General features: G+C 53.1%; 4 protein-coding genes across 4 annotated transcripts; 2 read left to right on the top strand and 2 right to left on the bottom strand.

The window, feature by feature from the left end:
* Positions 1-405: 405 nt before the first annotated feature.
* PG997_009292 (uncharacterized protein) lies at positions 406-1,788 on the bottom strand (the record flags this gene model as incomplete). Its single annotated transcript, XM_066813607.1, has 2 exons — positions 406-956; positions 1,032-1,788. 2 exons carry the CDS (start codon positions 1,786-1,788, stop codon positions 406-408), a joined length of 1,308 nt encoding a protein of 435 aa, XP_066665569.1.
* A 2,648-nt stretch (positions 1,789-4,436) lies between these two features.
* PG997_009291 (Di-copper centre-containing protein) lies at positions 4,437-6,129 on the top strand (the record flags this gene model as incomplete). The annotated part of the gene is made up of 7 exons (XM_066813606.1): positions 4,437-4,609; positions 4,677-4,839; positions 4,907-4,993; positions 5,062-5,222; positions 5,433-5,708; positions 5,811-5,892; positions 5,938-6,129. The coding sequence occupies 7 exons, from the start codon at positions 4,437-4,439 to the stop codon at positions 6,127-6,129; spliced, it is 1,134 nt and encodes a 377-aa protein (XP_066665568.1).
* A 2,582-nt stretch (positions 6,130-8,711) lies between these two features.
* On the top strand, positions 8,712-12,368 carry PG997_009290 (calpain-like protein; the record flags this gene model as incomplete). The annotated part of the gene is made up of 5 exons (XM_066813605.1): positions 8,712-8,768; positions 9,161-9,583; positions 9,659-9,932; positions 9,994-10,091; positions 10,152-12,368. The coding sequence occupies 5 exons, from the start codon at positions 8,712-8,714 to the stop codon at positions 12,366-12,368; spliced, it is 3,069 nt and encodes a 1,022-aa protein (XP_066665567.1).
* A 622-nt stretch (positions 12,369-12,990) lies between these two features.
* PG997_009289 (uncharacterized protein) lies at positions 12,991-13,628 on the bottom strand (the record flags this gene model as incomplete). The annotated part of the gene is made up of 3 exons (XM_066813604.1): positions 12,991-13,005; positions 13,179-13,335; positions 13,456-13,628. 3 exons carry the CDS (start codon positions 13,626-13,628, stop codon positions 12,991-12,993), a joined length of 345 nt encoding a protein of 114 aa, XP_066665566.1.
* Positions 13,629-16,138: the final 2,510 nt, after the last annotated feature.

The raw sequence follows: 16,138 nt of genomic DNA, 5'->3' as shown, positions 1-16,138 counted from the left end.
ACAAATGAGTGCCCCCAGTTCGAGCCCAAGCTCGCCCTTCCCGCCGGATGATGAGAGCCGCGCTCAGCCTCAGATCTCTTTCCCCGAGGAGGCTCCACCGAACAGCGGCACTCCGATTGAGGTTTGAATGATTTGATGTTTGATTGCTTCAAGGAGAAGAGGCGCGATACAAGATGGTTCGTCAGGGATACATGTAACCATGTATCAAGGAATGTGGGGGCATCGTTGGCACGGGCTGTTGAAGATGTAATGAGGTTTATCACAATGCTATAATGTTATCCTCAAGAGGCTATTGCTAAGTGTTATTGTCCGCAACTGTTCTATTAATACTTGATCCGCTTCTTCTCATGGCTTCCCCGTACCGCATAAGTTACGTGCCTGAAGCACAAGAGCGCCCCACCCTCCTCAGTGTAGCAAGCTCGGACTGCCTGGCCTTTCGGAGACTCTCGCAGCCGGACCCTTCTTCGAGTCCCCTGCAGGTGGCGGAGCCGCCTCGACCGGCGAGTCAAGAGTCTCCAGCAGCTCGGAAGTGATCACACCCTCTTCATCATCGTGGACATGGTCCCTGAACCCATTACCATCATCATACTCCGGGTCCGACACGACCTGCTGAGCACGCGCGCCGCGGCGGCGGTCCATCCTCCGGCGCCAAGGCTTGTACAGCACCACGGACCCCAATCCCACGACGAGGAAGAGCCCGCAGATGCTGCCGCCGATGATCTCGAAGTTGTCGCTGATGGCGCTCAGCCCGTCCCAGAACTCACCCTCGGGCTCCGCCACGTTCTGGACCAGGGACAGCACCTGCACGATGCCGATGAAGGCCGACACCATGACGGTGATGCCCGTCAGGACGATGGAGTAGTACAGGATCGCCACCGTGTCTCTGGCGAAGGCTTTGGAGGTGTAGAGGGCCATCATCAGGGCGCCGTCGGTGGTGTCGAGGAGGCACATGCCCGCTCCAGTCTGTTAGGAGTCGTTGTTTCGAAAAGCTTGGGGATGCAAATGCCATTGGACTATGTATGTATGCTTACCAGTGAACAATAGCGGAAAGATGAGGATGACCCAGAGACTGACTCCCTGAGCCCCATGGATGCTCGCGATTCCCAGAATGGCAATCTCCGAGCTGGTGTCGAAACCGAGACCAAACAGCACCCCCAGCGGGTACATCTTCCAGGGTCGGTCGACGATCCGGAAGAGCTTCCGAAACACGTTGGCCATGAACCCGGCGCCCTCAAGCTGCAGGTTCATGGCCGCACGGTCTTCGTCTTCGTCGCCCTCCTCCGGGTGGTGCGGGTCGGGCTCCCGCAGCACCTGGCGCAGCCGCGATACGAGGCGATACAGCACCCAGCCGTTGCCAAGGCACAGCAGGATCAGAAACGCGGCGCTGACAGATGTGCCCACGATGCTGCCGACGTACTGGAAGTTGTCGAACCGATCCCGCAACGCGCCCGACGTCGCGGCCACGATGATGCACGTGATAATCACAATGGTCGAGTGGCCCAGACTGAAGAAGGTGCCGACGGTGACGGGCCGCTGGCCCGAAGCGATCAGCCGCCGCGTCATCAGGTCGATGGCCGAGATGTGGTCGGCGTCCAGGGCGTGCCGCAGGCCCAGTGTGTATGACAGCACCGCGGGCGAGATCATGGCCGGGTAGAACTTCAGGACCACGGCCACGCCGACCCAGACTAGCACGTTGGCGAGCACCAGCAGCGAGATGACCCGCGTGACGGCCGGCGGGAGGCCCTTGAGGCCGTCCATCCTCCTCGGCAGCAGACGCCAACAGGGCATCTTTAATCGTCGTATGCTATTTTGCCAGTTGTTGGTCAGTAAGAAGGAGGCAAGGGCTCCTCCTGCAAATGCACCTGGCGCGACCCGACCAGCCGAACGCAAGGAGATCTCTTGGGAGGCAAGATTTGTTGGTATTTATCTAATACAGATTCAAAGTTGGGAACAACCTTCTTCAGCTACGCCTTAACCTACACCATTCGCCAAAATGAGGTATTGGAACTGCCCCGGCGAAAATCTTGACCTCCAGGGCTACATTGCCCTCTTCCCTTTTGGCATGGGAATACCCGAGCATGCACCCAGCTCGTCCGCGCGCATACCCCTCCTTGATGCTATCTGACATCTGGACTAACCCCACGTCATGAGCAGCGAACTAAACCACCTTGAGGAACCCACCACGAAAATGGGCGATAAGCTTAAACGGGAATTGCCATAGCTATCACATGAAATCATGACCAATGATGATAGCCCACTGTCTTTTGGATGCAGAGTTATGAGAGATGATTTGGTAAGCTAGCGATTGATAGAGACATATCTCTCGGTGCTTGTTCCCCAACTGCATTCAATGTATTCCAACAACGAATCCCGCTACTGTTGCTACTGTTCGCTGCTGCCTTATCCAGTACGTCGTGCACGCCATCACCGGCAGACCGGTCCCTGGCCCATCACCAAAGATGCATGTATTCGCACAACCTACCTGTTCAATTAATCATAAATTCTGTTCATACACACGGTTTACTCGTACTCAGAAGCGCCTTAAGCTCGATATAGAATCTCAATTATAAATACCTAAGCGTAGGATAGTTGAGGTGGCAGGTATTCGCCTTGATGAGGTCATCTTAAATATTCCCAGCTACCATTAACTGCCTGTATGCCCGTTGGGCGTAAGGTAGGGGACCAAGGACCTGTCTTGTTGGAACTTACTTCTGTCTGATGGTTTTGACTATCCTTGCAGCTACCCTATCACTGGATTCTCGAAGCAATGGGAGTTACGTTGCTTAAGTGAATATTAGCGACAGATAAAAGAACGAAAGGAAGGCAATAATGATATGATTATTACTCTTCATATATTATGACCACCTAAAACAAAAGCAAGCTCATGCGAAGAATGCACTCGGTATCTGGAGATGAAGCTCCAATATGCCCCTGAATGAACGGCCCGAAAGGGGGCAGTCAAGCCCGTATACTACATTGCAAACTTACAATTCTTTTTAACGAAGTCTTAGCCACTAATAACAATCCTGAAGTCAAGTCTATAATATGTTTCATGTCTGAAAATTCAGGCATATGCGGGCGTTGCCAGATAGAATAGTTTCAAGGAATATGCCATTTATTCTTCACTAGTTGAGGAGTGTAACTCTGCCTTATACCAGATGCTTAGCTTCCCATGATTTGCTTTTCCTGTCAATAGTTATTTTGAACAACATGTTCCTGCCTGTAATACTCTCTGCACGAAGAAATATTGCACTGTGTCTAACACACCATGCAAGTTTGTCTATATAGCCATCGCTCTAGAGCATTGTACCTGATATATGCAGGGGTTTCAACCAACTACTTGGCCATGTTATAAAGACTTCTCTCAAGATATAAAGTGGAGGTAATATCAGTATGATTTTGCTCCTTCCACGATGTTGGCCTGGGAACTATCATTTTTACACGGGGTCATCAGTTCTGTGAATCACAGGAGGACAGGCGTAAGTGCCGGGCGTAAAGGGCTTGTCCCTTGAATCGAACAACTGCCATACCCAAGATCATGATATTTCGTTTGCCAGCTCTCTACAACTTAGAGCTTGGCAAATCAAAAGCGGCAGGCCAAGGAACCGAACTTGCTTCTATAACAAAACCGATATTAACTGAGGTCTTGCATGCGCCCCATTTCACCGAATCAACATCTGAAGGTTTGCCTGGCTTAACCAAACTTGGCGTGTATGTTTTTGAGAGAATCACCATAATGGCGCGCACGCTCCTTCCGAAGATCAGTCTGGCCCTAGACACACGGCACGACATCCAGTCGTCGTATGTGGAAGGTGGCCGCCAGTTTCCTGTTTGGGCAGCTGATTCGACGATCATCATTGCCGCAAAACCCGAACGAACGCAGTAAGGCTAGCGTCGTCTTGCATAGTATAGAGCTGATATTGTCCTACCAGTCATAAGGCCTGCGTTGTTCGACTTCACATCTCGCAGTCTGCGGGGAGGAGCAGGAGCAAGGGCCGGATAAATAGCAGAATCTTGCACGACATGTGGGTTTCGATGCCGCTGCATCTGACTCCGGAGCCCTGGAAACCCAAGCTCTGCCCCATATGCCAATATCGAGATCCATAGTTCTGTTGGACGGTGCATCCTGCATCCAGTCGGGGGCGAGGGGGTATATTAAGCCAAGACTTTGTATATTAGGACAGCAGTGCAACCGCAGCTGCACGCCAAGCTTTTTCGACATGTCGAAAAACTACCGGCAAAATACAAATCTGAGTCCCCTAAGACAAATGCAGCGTTTTGCTACGATGATCGTTGTCACGGTCCACGTTATATCAGGGGACCAAGTATGGCCAAGTTTGTCATGTATTAGGATGAGCAAGCAATAGTTTTGGTTGAGCTACGGCAGTGAGAAACCAGCCCCTGACAAGCAAGCAAGACAAGATATTGCCACCACAATGGCGCGTCTCATAGCTTTAGCACTTTTCTCTGTGCAGCTTTTGCTTTTGTTTGGTTTTGCTGCTGGTGATGCCGTCCACGATCTGTGGGCCAAGGGTCTGTCTGCCCTGGACGCACAGCTGGATAAGTCACCGACTTGTACGAGAGCCAACTTACAAGTCCGGAAAGACTGGTACGCACAACCGTGGAAGGCGGATGGAAACAGGAGAACCTGAGAGGACTAACATGGTGTCTAACAGGGGCGACCTCACTGATGGAGAGAAGAAGGCCTACATCACGGCCGTGCAGTGCCTTACATCGGCACCGTCCAAGCTGAATCCTACCAACTATCCCGGCGCGAAAACTCGATTCGACGACTTCGTGGCTGTCCATATCAACCAGACAATGAGCATCCATGGCACCGTTAGTTCACACAAGACCATTACCAAAGATTTCACACGAGAAACTCGCTGACTGGCTTTTGATCAAGGGCAACTTCCTGTCCTGGCATCGCTACTTCACGTGGGCCTATGAGCAAGCCCTCCGCAACGAATGTGGCTACAACGGGACACAGCCGGTATGAAACCGTCCCTCGCAAAAGCTGCCATCCTTGTAGAACATAGACTAATCAGTGTTGCGTAACAGTACTGGAACTGGGCTCGCTGGACCACTGATATCGAGACTTCACCGCTGTTCGACGGTAGCGACCTCAGCATGAGCGGCAACGGCGAGAAGATAGCCCACCAAGGCCTCGGCGTGCCAACCGGCAACGGAGGTGGGTGCGTACAAACGGGGCCATTCAAGAAGTAAGCACACTCAAACGATCCACACGAGGATGAATCGCAGATACGACAGCTAACCGTTGGTACTCTCTACTAGCATGACTGTGAACCTTGGGTATGTGTTGTGCCCCTTTACTATGACCCAGACCTCGTGGTCTGCTTCCGTTCCATACGTACCTATGGCAAGCACCATGATGACTAACACCAAGACCCTACCCGTCTTCTGGACCACAGCCCCATGAGCCCGGCCATCAGCCCAGCCCCGAAAGCCAACCCACGCCGAGACGGCTTCGGGCACAACCCGCGGTGCCTGCGTCGCGACATCAGCAACCAGCTGAGCTCAAAGTACCTGACAGCGCAGAGCATCGTCAACCTCATCACGCAGAGTCCCGGCGTGGCTCGGTTCCAGAACACCATGCAGGCTCTCAACAACGTGCACACCTCGGGCCACTTCACCATCGCCGGTGATCCTGCGGGTGATTTCTATACTTCACCCGGCGACCCAGCCTTGTAAGTGGTCCTCGCTTTCGTGCTTGCTAGTTTTAGCTGAGTATCCATGTACCCTCTTTGCCTTTCCCGGTTTGGCTAATACCTATGGGGTTGAAACAACAGCTATCTCCATCACGCTATGATTGATCGGACTTGGGCCATCTGGCAGATGCAGGATTTGCCCAATCGCATGCAAGTCATCGCCGTAAGTAGAAAAGCATCTTATGAACAGGACCCGCAACCTACTTAGATGCGCACATGGAATATACCGGACGAGACTGACAAGAGAGAACTCACAGGGGGGACATCGATGATGGGATGGGGAAGTCGGCTCCAGAAATTGGAAGATCCCGTGGACTTGGACGTCGTTGCAGACAAAGTGTACAAGATCAGCGATCTGGTCAGTATCGTGGATGGGCCATTCTGTTACTACTACGCCTGAGCAACGCGGGATGGGGGATCCGCTGGCAAGGGGGTGGGTTACCCGAACATGCAAGTGACCAAGTGTGGGTTCCAGGGCTATCGCAACACTCAGGGAATGAACGAGGAATATCTAGATCTAGGCGCGATACTCAATATGTACACGTCGTTTGCTGTCGCTGGCCAGAAACAGATGGGTTGGGTGCTCGAAACTATTGCTGTCGTGATATTCATTTCCGAAAGCGGCCAAGTATGTGCATGCGCTTGAACATTGCGGCCGAAAGATTGACACCTTCTGAGCCAATGGATAGCGTTTCGAACCTTCGGCCTTGCGGTTGCTTGATTACTGCAAGTGGTTGCTGGGTTGATTGCTTGCTTCCTTCTGGCAATTGGTATCCCGGCTTCGAGCCGAGAAGATCGCATGAATGGCTGGACCCTGCCCTCTGCACGTAACTTGCTGTTTTTGTTTCAATGTTTTGAAGCACATGAGGCTGTCAGGAGAACGGCCCCGCTGTTCGTCGGCGAGTCCCCCGGGTCACACATGGCAATGTCGGAATTCGCTGGTATCCTGTGGTTCGCTACAGGGAAGACTGGACAAGGTGGTCATGCGATTTCCGAACCATCAAATCATGGAGAAGGAAAAAGGAGGGCGAGACTACTTAGCGAGACACGAACAACAGTCCGTCGCTCCGCCGAAGCCTTGTTCCCGACTCTTCCAGGGTGCAGTAGTTCGCTTTTTTAGGTGGAGAAGACGGCGGATAGCGGCTGGGTTGCTAGGCTAGAGGGTGTTCAGACTCCAGGACGATCGACCAAGGGTCCATCCACACCGATTGTTGATAGCTCAGAAGGGGCAGATAGGGGGATAGCAGCAGCAAACCGATAGCTTACTGCTGGGTACCATCCCATGCAGCCTCATCGACTGAACTGTCCCTCCCAACGGGATGGAGGGCGGTTGTCAGGACAAGGAGGGAAGGGTGTGCTGCAAGCAGCCTGCTCTCAACGGTGTCTTCTTTGGCGTTTCGGCAACACACGAATGAACCAGTCGATGCTTGAACACGAGACACCAGTCATCAGTTAGTAAATGTATGCGGAGCCACTTGGCAACCCCAGATAAGATGCTGGAAGCGGTAACACGACATCGGTAAGCCGTATACAGCATAACGGGGACTCTCTTGGAACTGCTTGCAGAGCTACAATCCAATTGCGGTTGCGCGAACCATCAATTAATTTCACCAGCGATTTCGGAGCATGTAGCTTAGGTTCGCAGTGACTGATAACCAGATGCGCTAATGCAATGTCTGACCCTGACGGGGAGTACGAGTTGGAGGGTAAGCTCGAGTCGTGCACGCCCGCCACGACAAAGTGCACTGCATCCTCTTCTGCAGATGCCTTCCTCTCCTTTTCATAGGGATCTCCGGCGTCCACGCGGTCCATACCGATTGCACCACCCTACTCCGAGAAAGAAACGGTTTCATTTCTAGACAAATCAATTCCAGCCAAAAGACAATTCGGGAGGCTGCTAATTCTATATCCGGCTTCTCTTATCGCTCCACGTTTCCTGGCGCTGCGCTGGAGTTTTAGCGGGCTGGCTTGCAACGTCCCAATCAAAAACATTGGCCCGCAAAAAGACCCTGAAGTCTCATGCCGGGAAGTGTGCGCCCCGTTACTCTATTTCCTCGACCACTACTGTCAACTGTTGTGCTACCTACTGGAGGAGGGACATCCATCTTTGGCCAGATGCATGAAGAGATGCATGATACCCCGTGATCACTTTCGGACGTCGCGTCAGATCAGTATACTCACACATTCGCTATCAGTCATCCCTCGACCAGGCAGCACCACCCGATCAATTGGCAACTGGAGATTGAGATGCCCTTCACGATTGGATATTTGCTAGAAGCCGCCCTGGCCTGAGTCGCGGTGGACCCGACATGACTTCTAGAGATGGTGGCGCGCGGAGTCAAGCAACTGCCTGTCGGGCTTGGGTGCCGCCACCAATCAGCCCCATTCCGACTCGAGCTGAACTGAACGGCACGCACCACCCCTTCCACTACAAGGGTCCATCTCCTCTCTAGTCAGCAAGGCTGACTTGCATCCTCCGCGCCATCCAGAATACGCCTGTCTGTTCCAGACAACAACAAGAAGTCTTGTTGTCCGCTGTCGTCGTTTGCGCATTCGGGTGCCCGCAATGCGATTCGGCCAGACTCTGGGACTGAAACCAATGGAACCTTATCCTGCCCCAACCCGAGGGTTTCTCGGCATTGCAACCGCGTACGACTAGACGGAAGGCCGTCCGGCTGAGGGACAGGAGCCGGGCTGATTTGCAGGGCCAGATTCCTGACATGGATCTGACCAGAATCAAGGGTCCATGCCTTCGCCTTCTGAGGAGCCCTTGGTGCCCCACCCGGGCCACCGCTTGTCTTCTGGCCAGTCTAGAAGACGGCTATCTTGGATTATCAATGGTACAACCTCCTCCGACGCGCACCTAAGACCCCAGTCACCAGTTAATGGCGCTTGATATGCAGGTCTAGACTCCGAATGGCCGAGTGAAGATCGTTGTCTTGGATCGTTGCCTCGTTCCCCACGCTTCACCAGGAAGCGCCAATGAGCCCCAGAAACGCGACATCGATCCGCCATGCCGCCTCTCTTTCGGACGACATGGTATGTCGCTGGCCCCCGGCAGCAACGACCACCTGCTTGGGTTCTTAAGTCCGGACGACTCGTATTTCTTACCCTTCGAGTCGGTGAGGTCCCTGGTTTTTCCTCTTCTCTTATCATCTCTTCCACATTCTTTCCTTTCCTACCTCGTTGAGGCTGTACGTTCTTTACCACCATCGAGTGGCTGCCTCCCACCTAGTAGCCTGTCTAAAGTGTTTGCCATTGCATTGAATACGACGTTGTGCTGTGCGTTGTGTGTAGCATCCTCGCGTGCCCTTTGGTCGGATACCATTGGTAAGATACAAACCTCCAACTTTAAGCTACTGACTTGTTCAGCTTCTTTGGCTACTGTGTACTGTAGACCCCACAAGTGACTGTACTGACGGCTCTATTAGAGATATACTAGTGACATACCCGCTGTAATCGAAGTCTACACACACAATGACCTTGACGAAACCTCGAAGAGATCTGGAAGCCTTTGGCTACAGTTCCTCCTCCTCCTCCGAGTCCGAACTGCCCGGCAAGTCCAACAACTCGAACGGCAATGGCCAAACCCAGAAGAAAAGAAGAAGCGCAAGCTGCCGCCCCAACAAAGCATCAACAAGATCTGGAGACACTTCTCTGCCAAGAAGTTTAGCCGCGCGCTGGCAATCTTGCCATTCGACCCGGTGCCACTGCCTGCTGAGCCCGAGCGGCCGAACGAACTGCTCAGCGCCGGATACGACCGAGCCGTTGAAGAATGTCGCCGGAAGGTGAAGAAAATCATACAAGAATGCCGAAGAGTCAACACCAGATACCGAGACCAAGGCTGGGACATTGTAAGTCCACTTATACGTAGAACGGGGTTGGGTGTATCGTGTAGGAGAAGCTAACGGTGCTCTTTGCGCTACTAGGATTGGGACCTGAAAATGACCAAGGGGAACACCCTCAATTACCTTGGATCGAATAAGTTCGACGTCGCGGGCCCTCGTCTCAGTTCCAGTACTTCCGTCCCGAAGGCCGTGAAGCGCGTCCACGAGATCTACGAGAAGCCTACTTTCATGAAGGAGATTAATGGAAGTGATGTGAAACAAGGCTTTTTGGGTAACTGCTGGCTTATTGCTAGCTTCAGTGCGCTCGCCAATGTGGAGAACGGCATTCAAAGGATCTGTGTCGAGTATGACACTCGTAAGTACCACCATGTCGATGATATTTCGTGGCTCAATCCGATTGCTTATTCCAATTACAGGCATTGGCATATACGGGTTTGTCTTCTTTCGCGACGGCGAGTGGGTTTATTCCATCGTCGATGACAAGCTATACATGACATCTCCCAATTGGGACTCGGTAAGTCCGAATTAAACCAATTATGCCACAATGGCTGTTACTAATACACTTCGCCAATAGCCCAGCCTGCAACGTGACCTGCTGAACCAGATCGACCGGGATCACGAGGATGCCGAAGCTTGGTACCGTAAGACGTACCAGACCGGCTCCAAGGCGCTCTTCTTTGGTGGCAACAAAGACCAGAATGAAACCTGGATCCCTCTGATGGAGAAGGCGTTTGCCAAAATCCATGGTGATTTCTCATCCCTCATTGGTGGCTGGATTGGTGAAGGCGTGGAGGACCTCAGTGGTGGAGTCACTACTGAGCTTCTGGCAAGTGACATTCTAGACTTTGACGGCTTCTGGGAAGATGATCTGAGCCGCGTCAATGAGGAATTTCTCTTCGGCTGCTCCACGGGTCTCCTCGACGGCGGATATGGTGAGCGAAATGGCATTCGTGAGGGCCATGCCTACGTTGTCATGGATGCAAGAACACTAAAGAGCGGCGAGCGCCTCGTTAAGCTCCGAAACCCGTGGGGTAAGCTGAAGAAGGGCATCTGGGATGGTCCCTGGAGCGACGGCTCCAAGGAATGGACCAACGATGTCAAGGAGGAGCTGGGCCACAATTTTGGCAACGACTCCGTCTTCTGGATCCGGTACGAGGATATGCTTCGCAAGTTTCAACACATCGATCGGACGCGACTCTTCCGCGAGCCTGACTGGCGCTGCTGCCAGCGCTGGATCGGTGTCGAGGTCCCGTGGAAGGCACAGTATCACGAAAAGTTCCATATCACCCTGACGAAAGAGTCGCCCTTGGTACTTGTTCTATCGCAGCTCGATAACAGATACTACAAAGGTCTTCATGGGCAGTATAACTTCCGCCTGCACTTCAGGATTCATGAACAAGGTCGGCCAGATGCGGAAGACTACATTGTGCGATCGCACGGCAACTACCTGATGGATCGATCAGTTTCGATTGAGTTGCCCTGCATGGAGCCCGGAAAGTACTCTGTCTTCGTGAGCGTCGCCGGAGAGCGGGACACCAACATGTCGACTGTAGAGGATGTCGTCAAGCGCGAATGTAAGCAGCGTTCGGACCACGAGAAGCTGGCCTCCGTCGGCTACGCTTACGATCTCGCACATGCCAAGGGTGTCGCGCACCTTGATCAGGTGCGGAAGCTGCGTCAACAGTCTGACCAGAAGAAGGCTAGCAATTCGCGCCAGTATGAACGTCGAAAGATGTGGGAGAAGCGCCACATGAACCGCGAGATTAGCAAGAAGCAGCAGAAGAAGAATGAGGAGAAGCGTGAGCGCCGCCGCGCCGCCAGGGAAGAAGAGCGCAAAAGGAAAGAGGAAGCCGAGGCTGCCGAACGGAAGAAGAAGGACGAGGCTGATGCCGCTGAGCGTAAGAAACAAGAAGAGTCCGCCGAGGCCGAGCGCAAGAAGAAGGAAGAGGAGAAGCCGAAGGACAAGGCTAGCGAGGACAAGAGCGTCCAAACTGATGTTACCGAGTCGAAGGGCCAGAAGGACAACGACACCAAGGATGGTACCCCAGACTCAAAGGACGTTTCCAAGGAGGAGAATAAGACAGAATCCGAGGATGCCAAGGCATCTGACAATAAATCTGACGAAAAGAAGGTGGACGGCAACTCTACTACTACCCCTGCCCCTGCCCCTGCCCCTGAGAAGGAGAGGGAGAACAAGCCCGCCTACTCTTCCGACAATGACTCTTCCGATAGCCCGGTATCCGATTGGGAGAATCTTTATGATAGTTCCGACCTCTCTAAAAAGCCGCGCATGGCACCGCCACCACCACCTCCCCAGAGCACCGACAAGGCTGTAGAGACCGACGAAGAGGCTGGCTTACCTGATCCATGGAATGCTGTCTGCGTGGTTGGCTTCCGCGTCTACTCAAAAGATGAGGATTTGGAACTACGCGTGGTTATTGAGGGCGGCGACCTCGCTGAGAATGGCATGGGCGAGAAGGGCGCGCAAGACATTGACAATGCCCAGATCAATGCGGCCTCTGGCGTACGCGAGAAGAAGATGGAAGGTGACAACGTCAAAGACCAAGTTGAGATAATTGACGGTGCCGCCGTCGTCAAGGAGAAGGTCCAGCCCGACGACAACAAAGAGGGGAACAAGACGGATGAGCCTGTCTTTAAGGTCAACAATCATGACGATGGAGCGGAGGCGGACTCAGAGGACTCCTCGGATGACGAGGAGTCTACTCCGTTGGCGACCCCCGATAGCGCGAGCGGCGACTGCTCGCCGCAGAAGCGACTGGAATCGTCATGATTCTTGACATTTGATACGTTTGGTGCATTTTCTTCCATTTCTTCCTTTGGTAACAATCGTTATGAGCATGGCGCAGCGGGTTTGGAATCGCGTAGCGGCTTTTGAGAGCCCCCATTAGGCATCGGACACAGAAACAGCTACTGCCACAAATAGTAGCTTTGACGAGGGCGCTACTTGTAACTTTTACAGGTATCGGAACATAATTCCTTTCATGGATGATTTCCGAATCATGAGTATTGGCTACTGCGCGAATGGATTGGGTCTACAGGTTAAGGTTGGCTTTCAGGATTGTCTATATCTCTCATGTTTCGAATCTCTTTATATACTTGGTCGAGGTGGTCTAGATGGCTAAGATTGCTCCGCTCACCCTAGATATGTTACGTTTGAATGAACATTACACTCCAGCAAACAAGGACAAGTCGGCAACGGACTTCGTGATACGGTTGAGAATTTTTAATACTTATTTGATGTGTTCCTAGGGGATTCGTAAGACCAAGGATTCGCCAAAACACCTGCACCTATACCCCTTCCAGACGCCTTACTCCTCCGCTACGTGACATTAGTCCAGTCCTTGATTTGAATTTGCCTGCCAAAACATCTCCGTTGGTTGCTGCCCTTCTTTCTATCCCATTACAGTCTATGTAGCTCAAGCGACTCAAGTCAGCATACCGTATCTGTTGTTCAAGAACAAAAATAGGAAAGACGGTAAATATAACTCAAGAACACCGTGAGCAAAACGAGGCACAAGAGGAAAAATCCGAGCTCATAGAGAATGGTCTTGCCAAAGTAAAGGGGACAGGACTCATGTACAGAGTTGCAAAGGGACTGGTGGCACTCGTCGGGTCGACAGCCGTTGCAGGCCTGGTCGCAACCCAGGACGCCCTTGGAGATGTAGACGGACCAGCAGTCCGGCGGGCCGAGTTGGCAGTCAATTGGCACGCAGAGGCACAAGTCGTCGGGGAACGCACTGTTTATCGTTGGAGACGATGGGGTTTTGCTGTTAGCTTGTGTTCGCTTCCTCCGAGCGCAAGGGGGATCAAGGTAGGAAGATGAAAGCTCGGTGGGGATTCTCCCATCACACACGTACATAGGTTTGCACTGCCAAGTCTCCCCCTGGATTCGAGGCGGGGATGGTGACGAAGGCTGGTGCTGTGGCTGTTGAAGCGCGGGAGACGCGGAGGTGAGATTGAAGTTTGGCAGACCCCATACGATGCTGGCATGGCAGAGAAGAGCCGTGATGATGGCGGTGGTGGTCTTCATGGTGTACTTGAAGCGAACCGGAGACGTCTGTATGTCGTGTTTCCTCTGTGGATTGGATAAGAGATGTCACTGAGTAATAGATGCTTTGCTAATGCCATTGATATACTGGCGTTATTTTGAGAGGGGGATCATTCGTGGTGGTTGATAATGTAGTCGGTCTCTCTGGTTGCACGGTTTGATCTCGACGCGCTGCAACTCTCTCCCGGCCTATGGTGTACAGTTTGAACACGTTGGGGAGGAAGGCGCCGTCGAGACCACGAGGTCACGCAGCATGTGCCTGCCTCACACGCACGGGTTGGTTCCTTCCATCTGGTTCGTTTGCGATAGGCAATTTCCAACGGTCTAGACCTGCAACTTTGAGGTGTCGCGATCCATAGGGAGAAACGTGTTCGGGAGTGGCCTTCCTTGAGGAACGATGAGCGTGGCGAGGCAACAACGGCAACAACGACGACCTCTAGATAACCAGCTGCATGCCGATAATTGTCTGGTGTTGCTCGAGATGGAGTGCGCATCCGCCGCACATGCACCCTGGAAGCACAAACATACGGTGCAAACATTCCCCCAGACCCGAACCGCTCCGGGGACGGCCCAATGGGCATGCGTTTGCTGGCCGAAAGAGAGACTGGTCAAACGGCGGGATGTGATAGGCACGTACAATCCAATGTTTGCCATTTATCTGCTTGCTCCTGCATCACCCCGTTGCGATTCGGTCAATTGGACCATCCTATCTTTGGTTGGCGAATCTGTGGCCTCGCTCGGCCTCTTGGGTAAGAGCGGGCGACAACGCCGCTGCATGTAACAACGAGATCCTGCCGTGTCCCGTGACATCATCTCGGTTGACTCGGGAAGGCGTGCATCATGTTTGCTGCGTACCTGCAACCGCCGTCGCAAAAGGCCCCAACTAGGCTGGATGACTCAACGGTCTTTGTGTATGTTGAATGTTCGGTGTCCATGTCAATACGGAGTACACGGCTTGGGCATATCAGCTTACATGCACGTAGTATTGCAGCTCTGAGGCGCATTTTTGTCCGGCATGTGCTGTAGATCAACGGGTTAACTCGGGGGGGCGTCGAAAGCATCCAACTCGGTTTTGGTTCGGGCAAATCCGACTGAGAAATTCGATGAAATAGATGTTCCCCTCGAGGTCTTACTCGAGAAACGAATCTTCTCCAATTGGACTGAGAGTGTAGTGAGAGAACGGCTCTGCAACCTTTGGGGGTTCCATCTTTCTGCTGCTGTTGCGACAGTACATTCCTCCACTAGGCGGGATGTTTGTGTCCTCCCAAATCGCAGGTAACCCTTTACGCGACCTTCGGCTACCTTGGTCGATTGGGCTTCCGCAAGGCCTTGAAGCGCCGGCCGAGTGCATGCATCGGCGCCCCGTCTATGCGGAACACGCGGCCGCGGAGGTGAAGGACCGAGAAGTAGAATGGCTCATTCAGGACAGCAGAGTTCGCGAGTACGGGTTGCGCGGACATTCTTTTGCCTCAGCAGCAGTATGGGTCATGAATGGGCGGTTCTGTGGGCTCGTATTAATTTCTTGAAACGCAGACTACTTTGGTTTTAATACAGAGTGCCCATAGTTTCAAAAGCGATATCGCCTCATTATCGTGGTAAATTGATGATGAGTCGAGGGTCGGATTGAGACGACCCAGAGTCGTCGCATGCCACAGACCAGGCTGCAACCCCAATCCCTCTGAGAAGTGGGGGGTATTGCTCTGCTACATACGATGCGGCATCTGCAGTTTGCTCATCCGCGTAATCATGCACACGCTGGTGAGCCGCCCGTATACCTCGTACGAAAAGCTCTTCAGATTGACCAATCGTCAGCCGCGGACAGGGCAGGTTCGTATGTATGTAGATCAAATGTAGATGCAGGTCGTCGAAGAAGCGAGAGGGCGGGGGCATCTGAGTTAATAAAGGCCTTGGTCGTCAACCTGGGGGAGTGGAGTGCTGCGGCACTTCCAGCTGCAGCCGTGTCTTCCGGGGTTTGTCCCAATTGGCCTTGAGATCTGCTCATGCATACGGGAAGCTTCTTCTTGCAGGTGGATTTGGTGTCAAGTTGCGAGAGCGAGGACGGCTGAAAGGCGAGTTGCTGTTTCGCTGTCTACTGCTGCAATTAGTGGTCCGAACGAAACACGGTGGACACTGTCCGACCCCCATTTCTGCGCCCTGTCAGCAATGAACGCATGTTTGGCGATCCCCTCTGCTCCTCGTCCAATAACCATTCGACCGTCAGCCCGCCGCGTACTGAGTATATGCGTGTTTGCCTTGAAAGCGAACATGCACATCAGATCATGGCCCGTGTGTATCCGCCCGTCCCAACCCAACGTCAGATGACCAGGTAGTTGCATGTTGGTTTGGGTAGCCCGCGGGCAGGCAGACACAGTAGATGCTCTCCAGAGCCGAGCCAGGGCTATCGCTTGGCGCCTGTCAGCGACGACTCGCGCGCCCTCAGGTGAGGCAATCCTTGTCGGCAGTCAGCTCACCTGTCTCGTAAAGATATGAGG

Source organism: Apiospora hydei (assembly GCF_038363865.1).
Source record: "Apiospora hydei strain CBS 114990 chromosome Unknown utg000007l_segment0_segment0, whole genome shotgun sequence".
Lineage (NCBI taxonomy): Eukaryota > Fungi > Ascomycota > Sordariomycetes > Amphisphaeriales > Apiosporaceae > Apiospora > Apiospora hydei.
The sequence above is the reverse complement of the archived record's forward strand: the minus strand, read 5'-3'. Positions and strand labels throughout refer to the sequence as shown.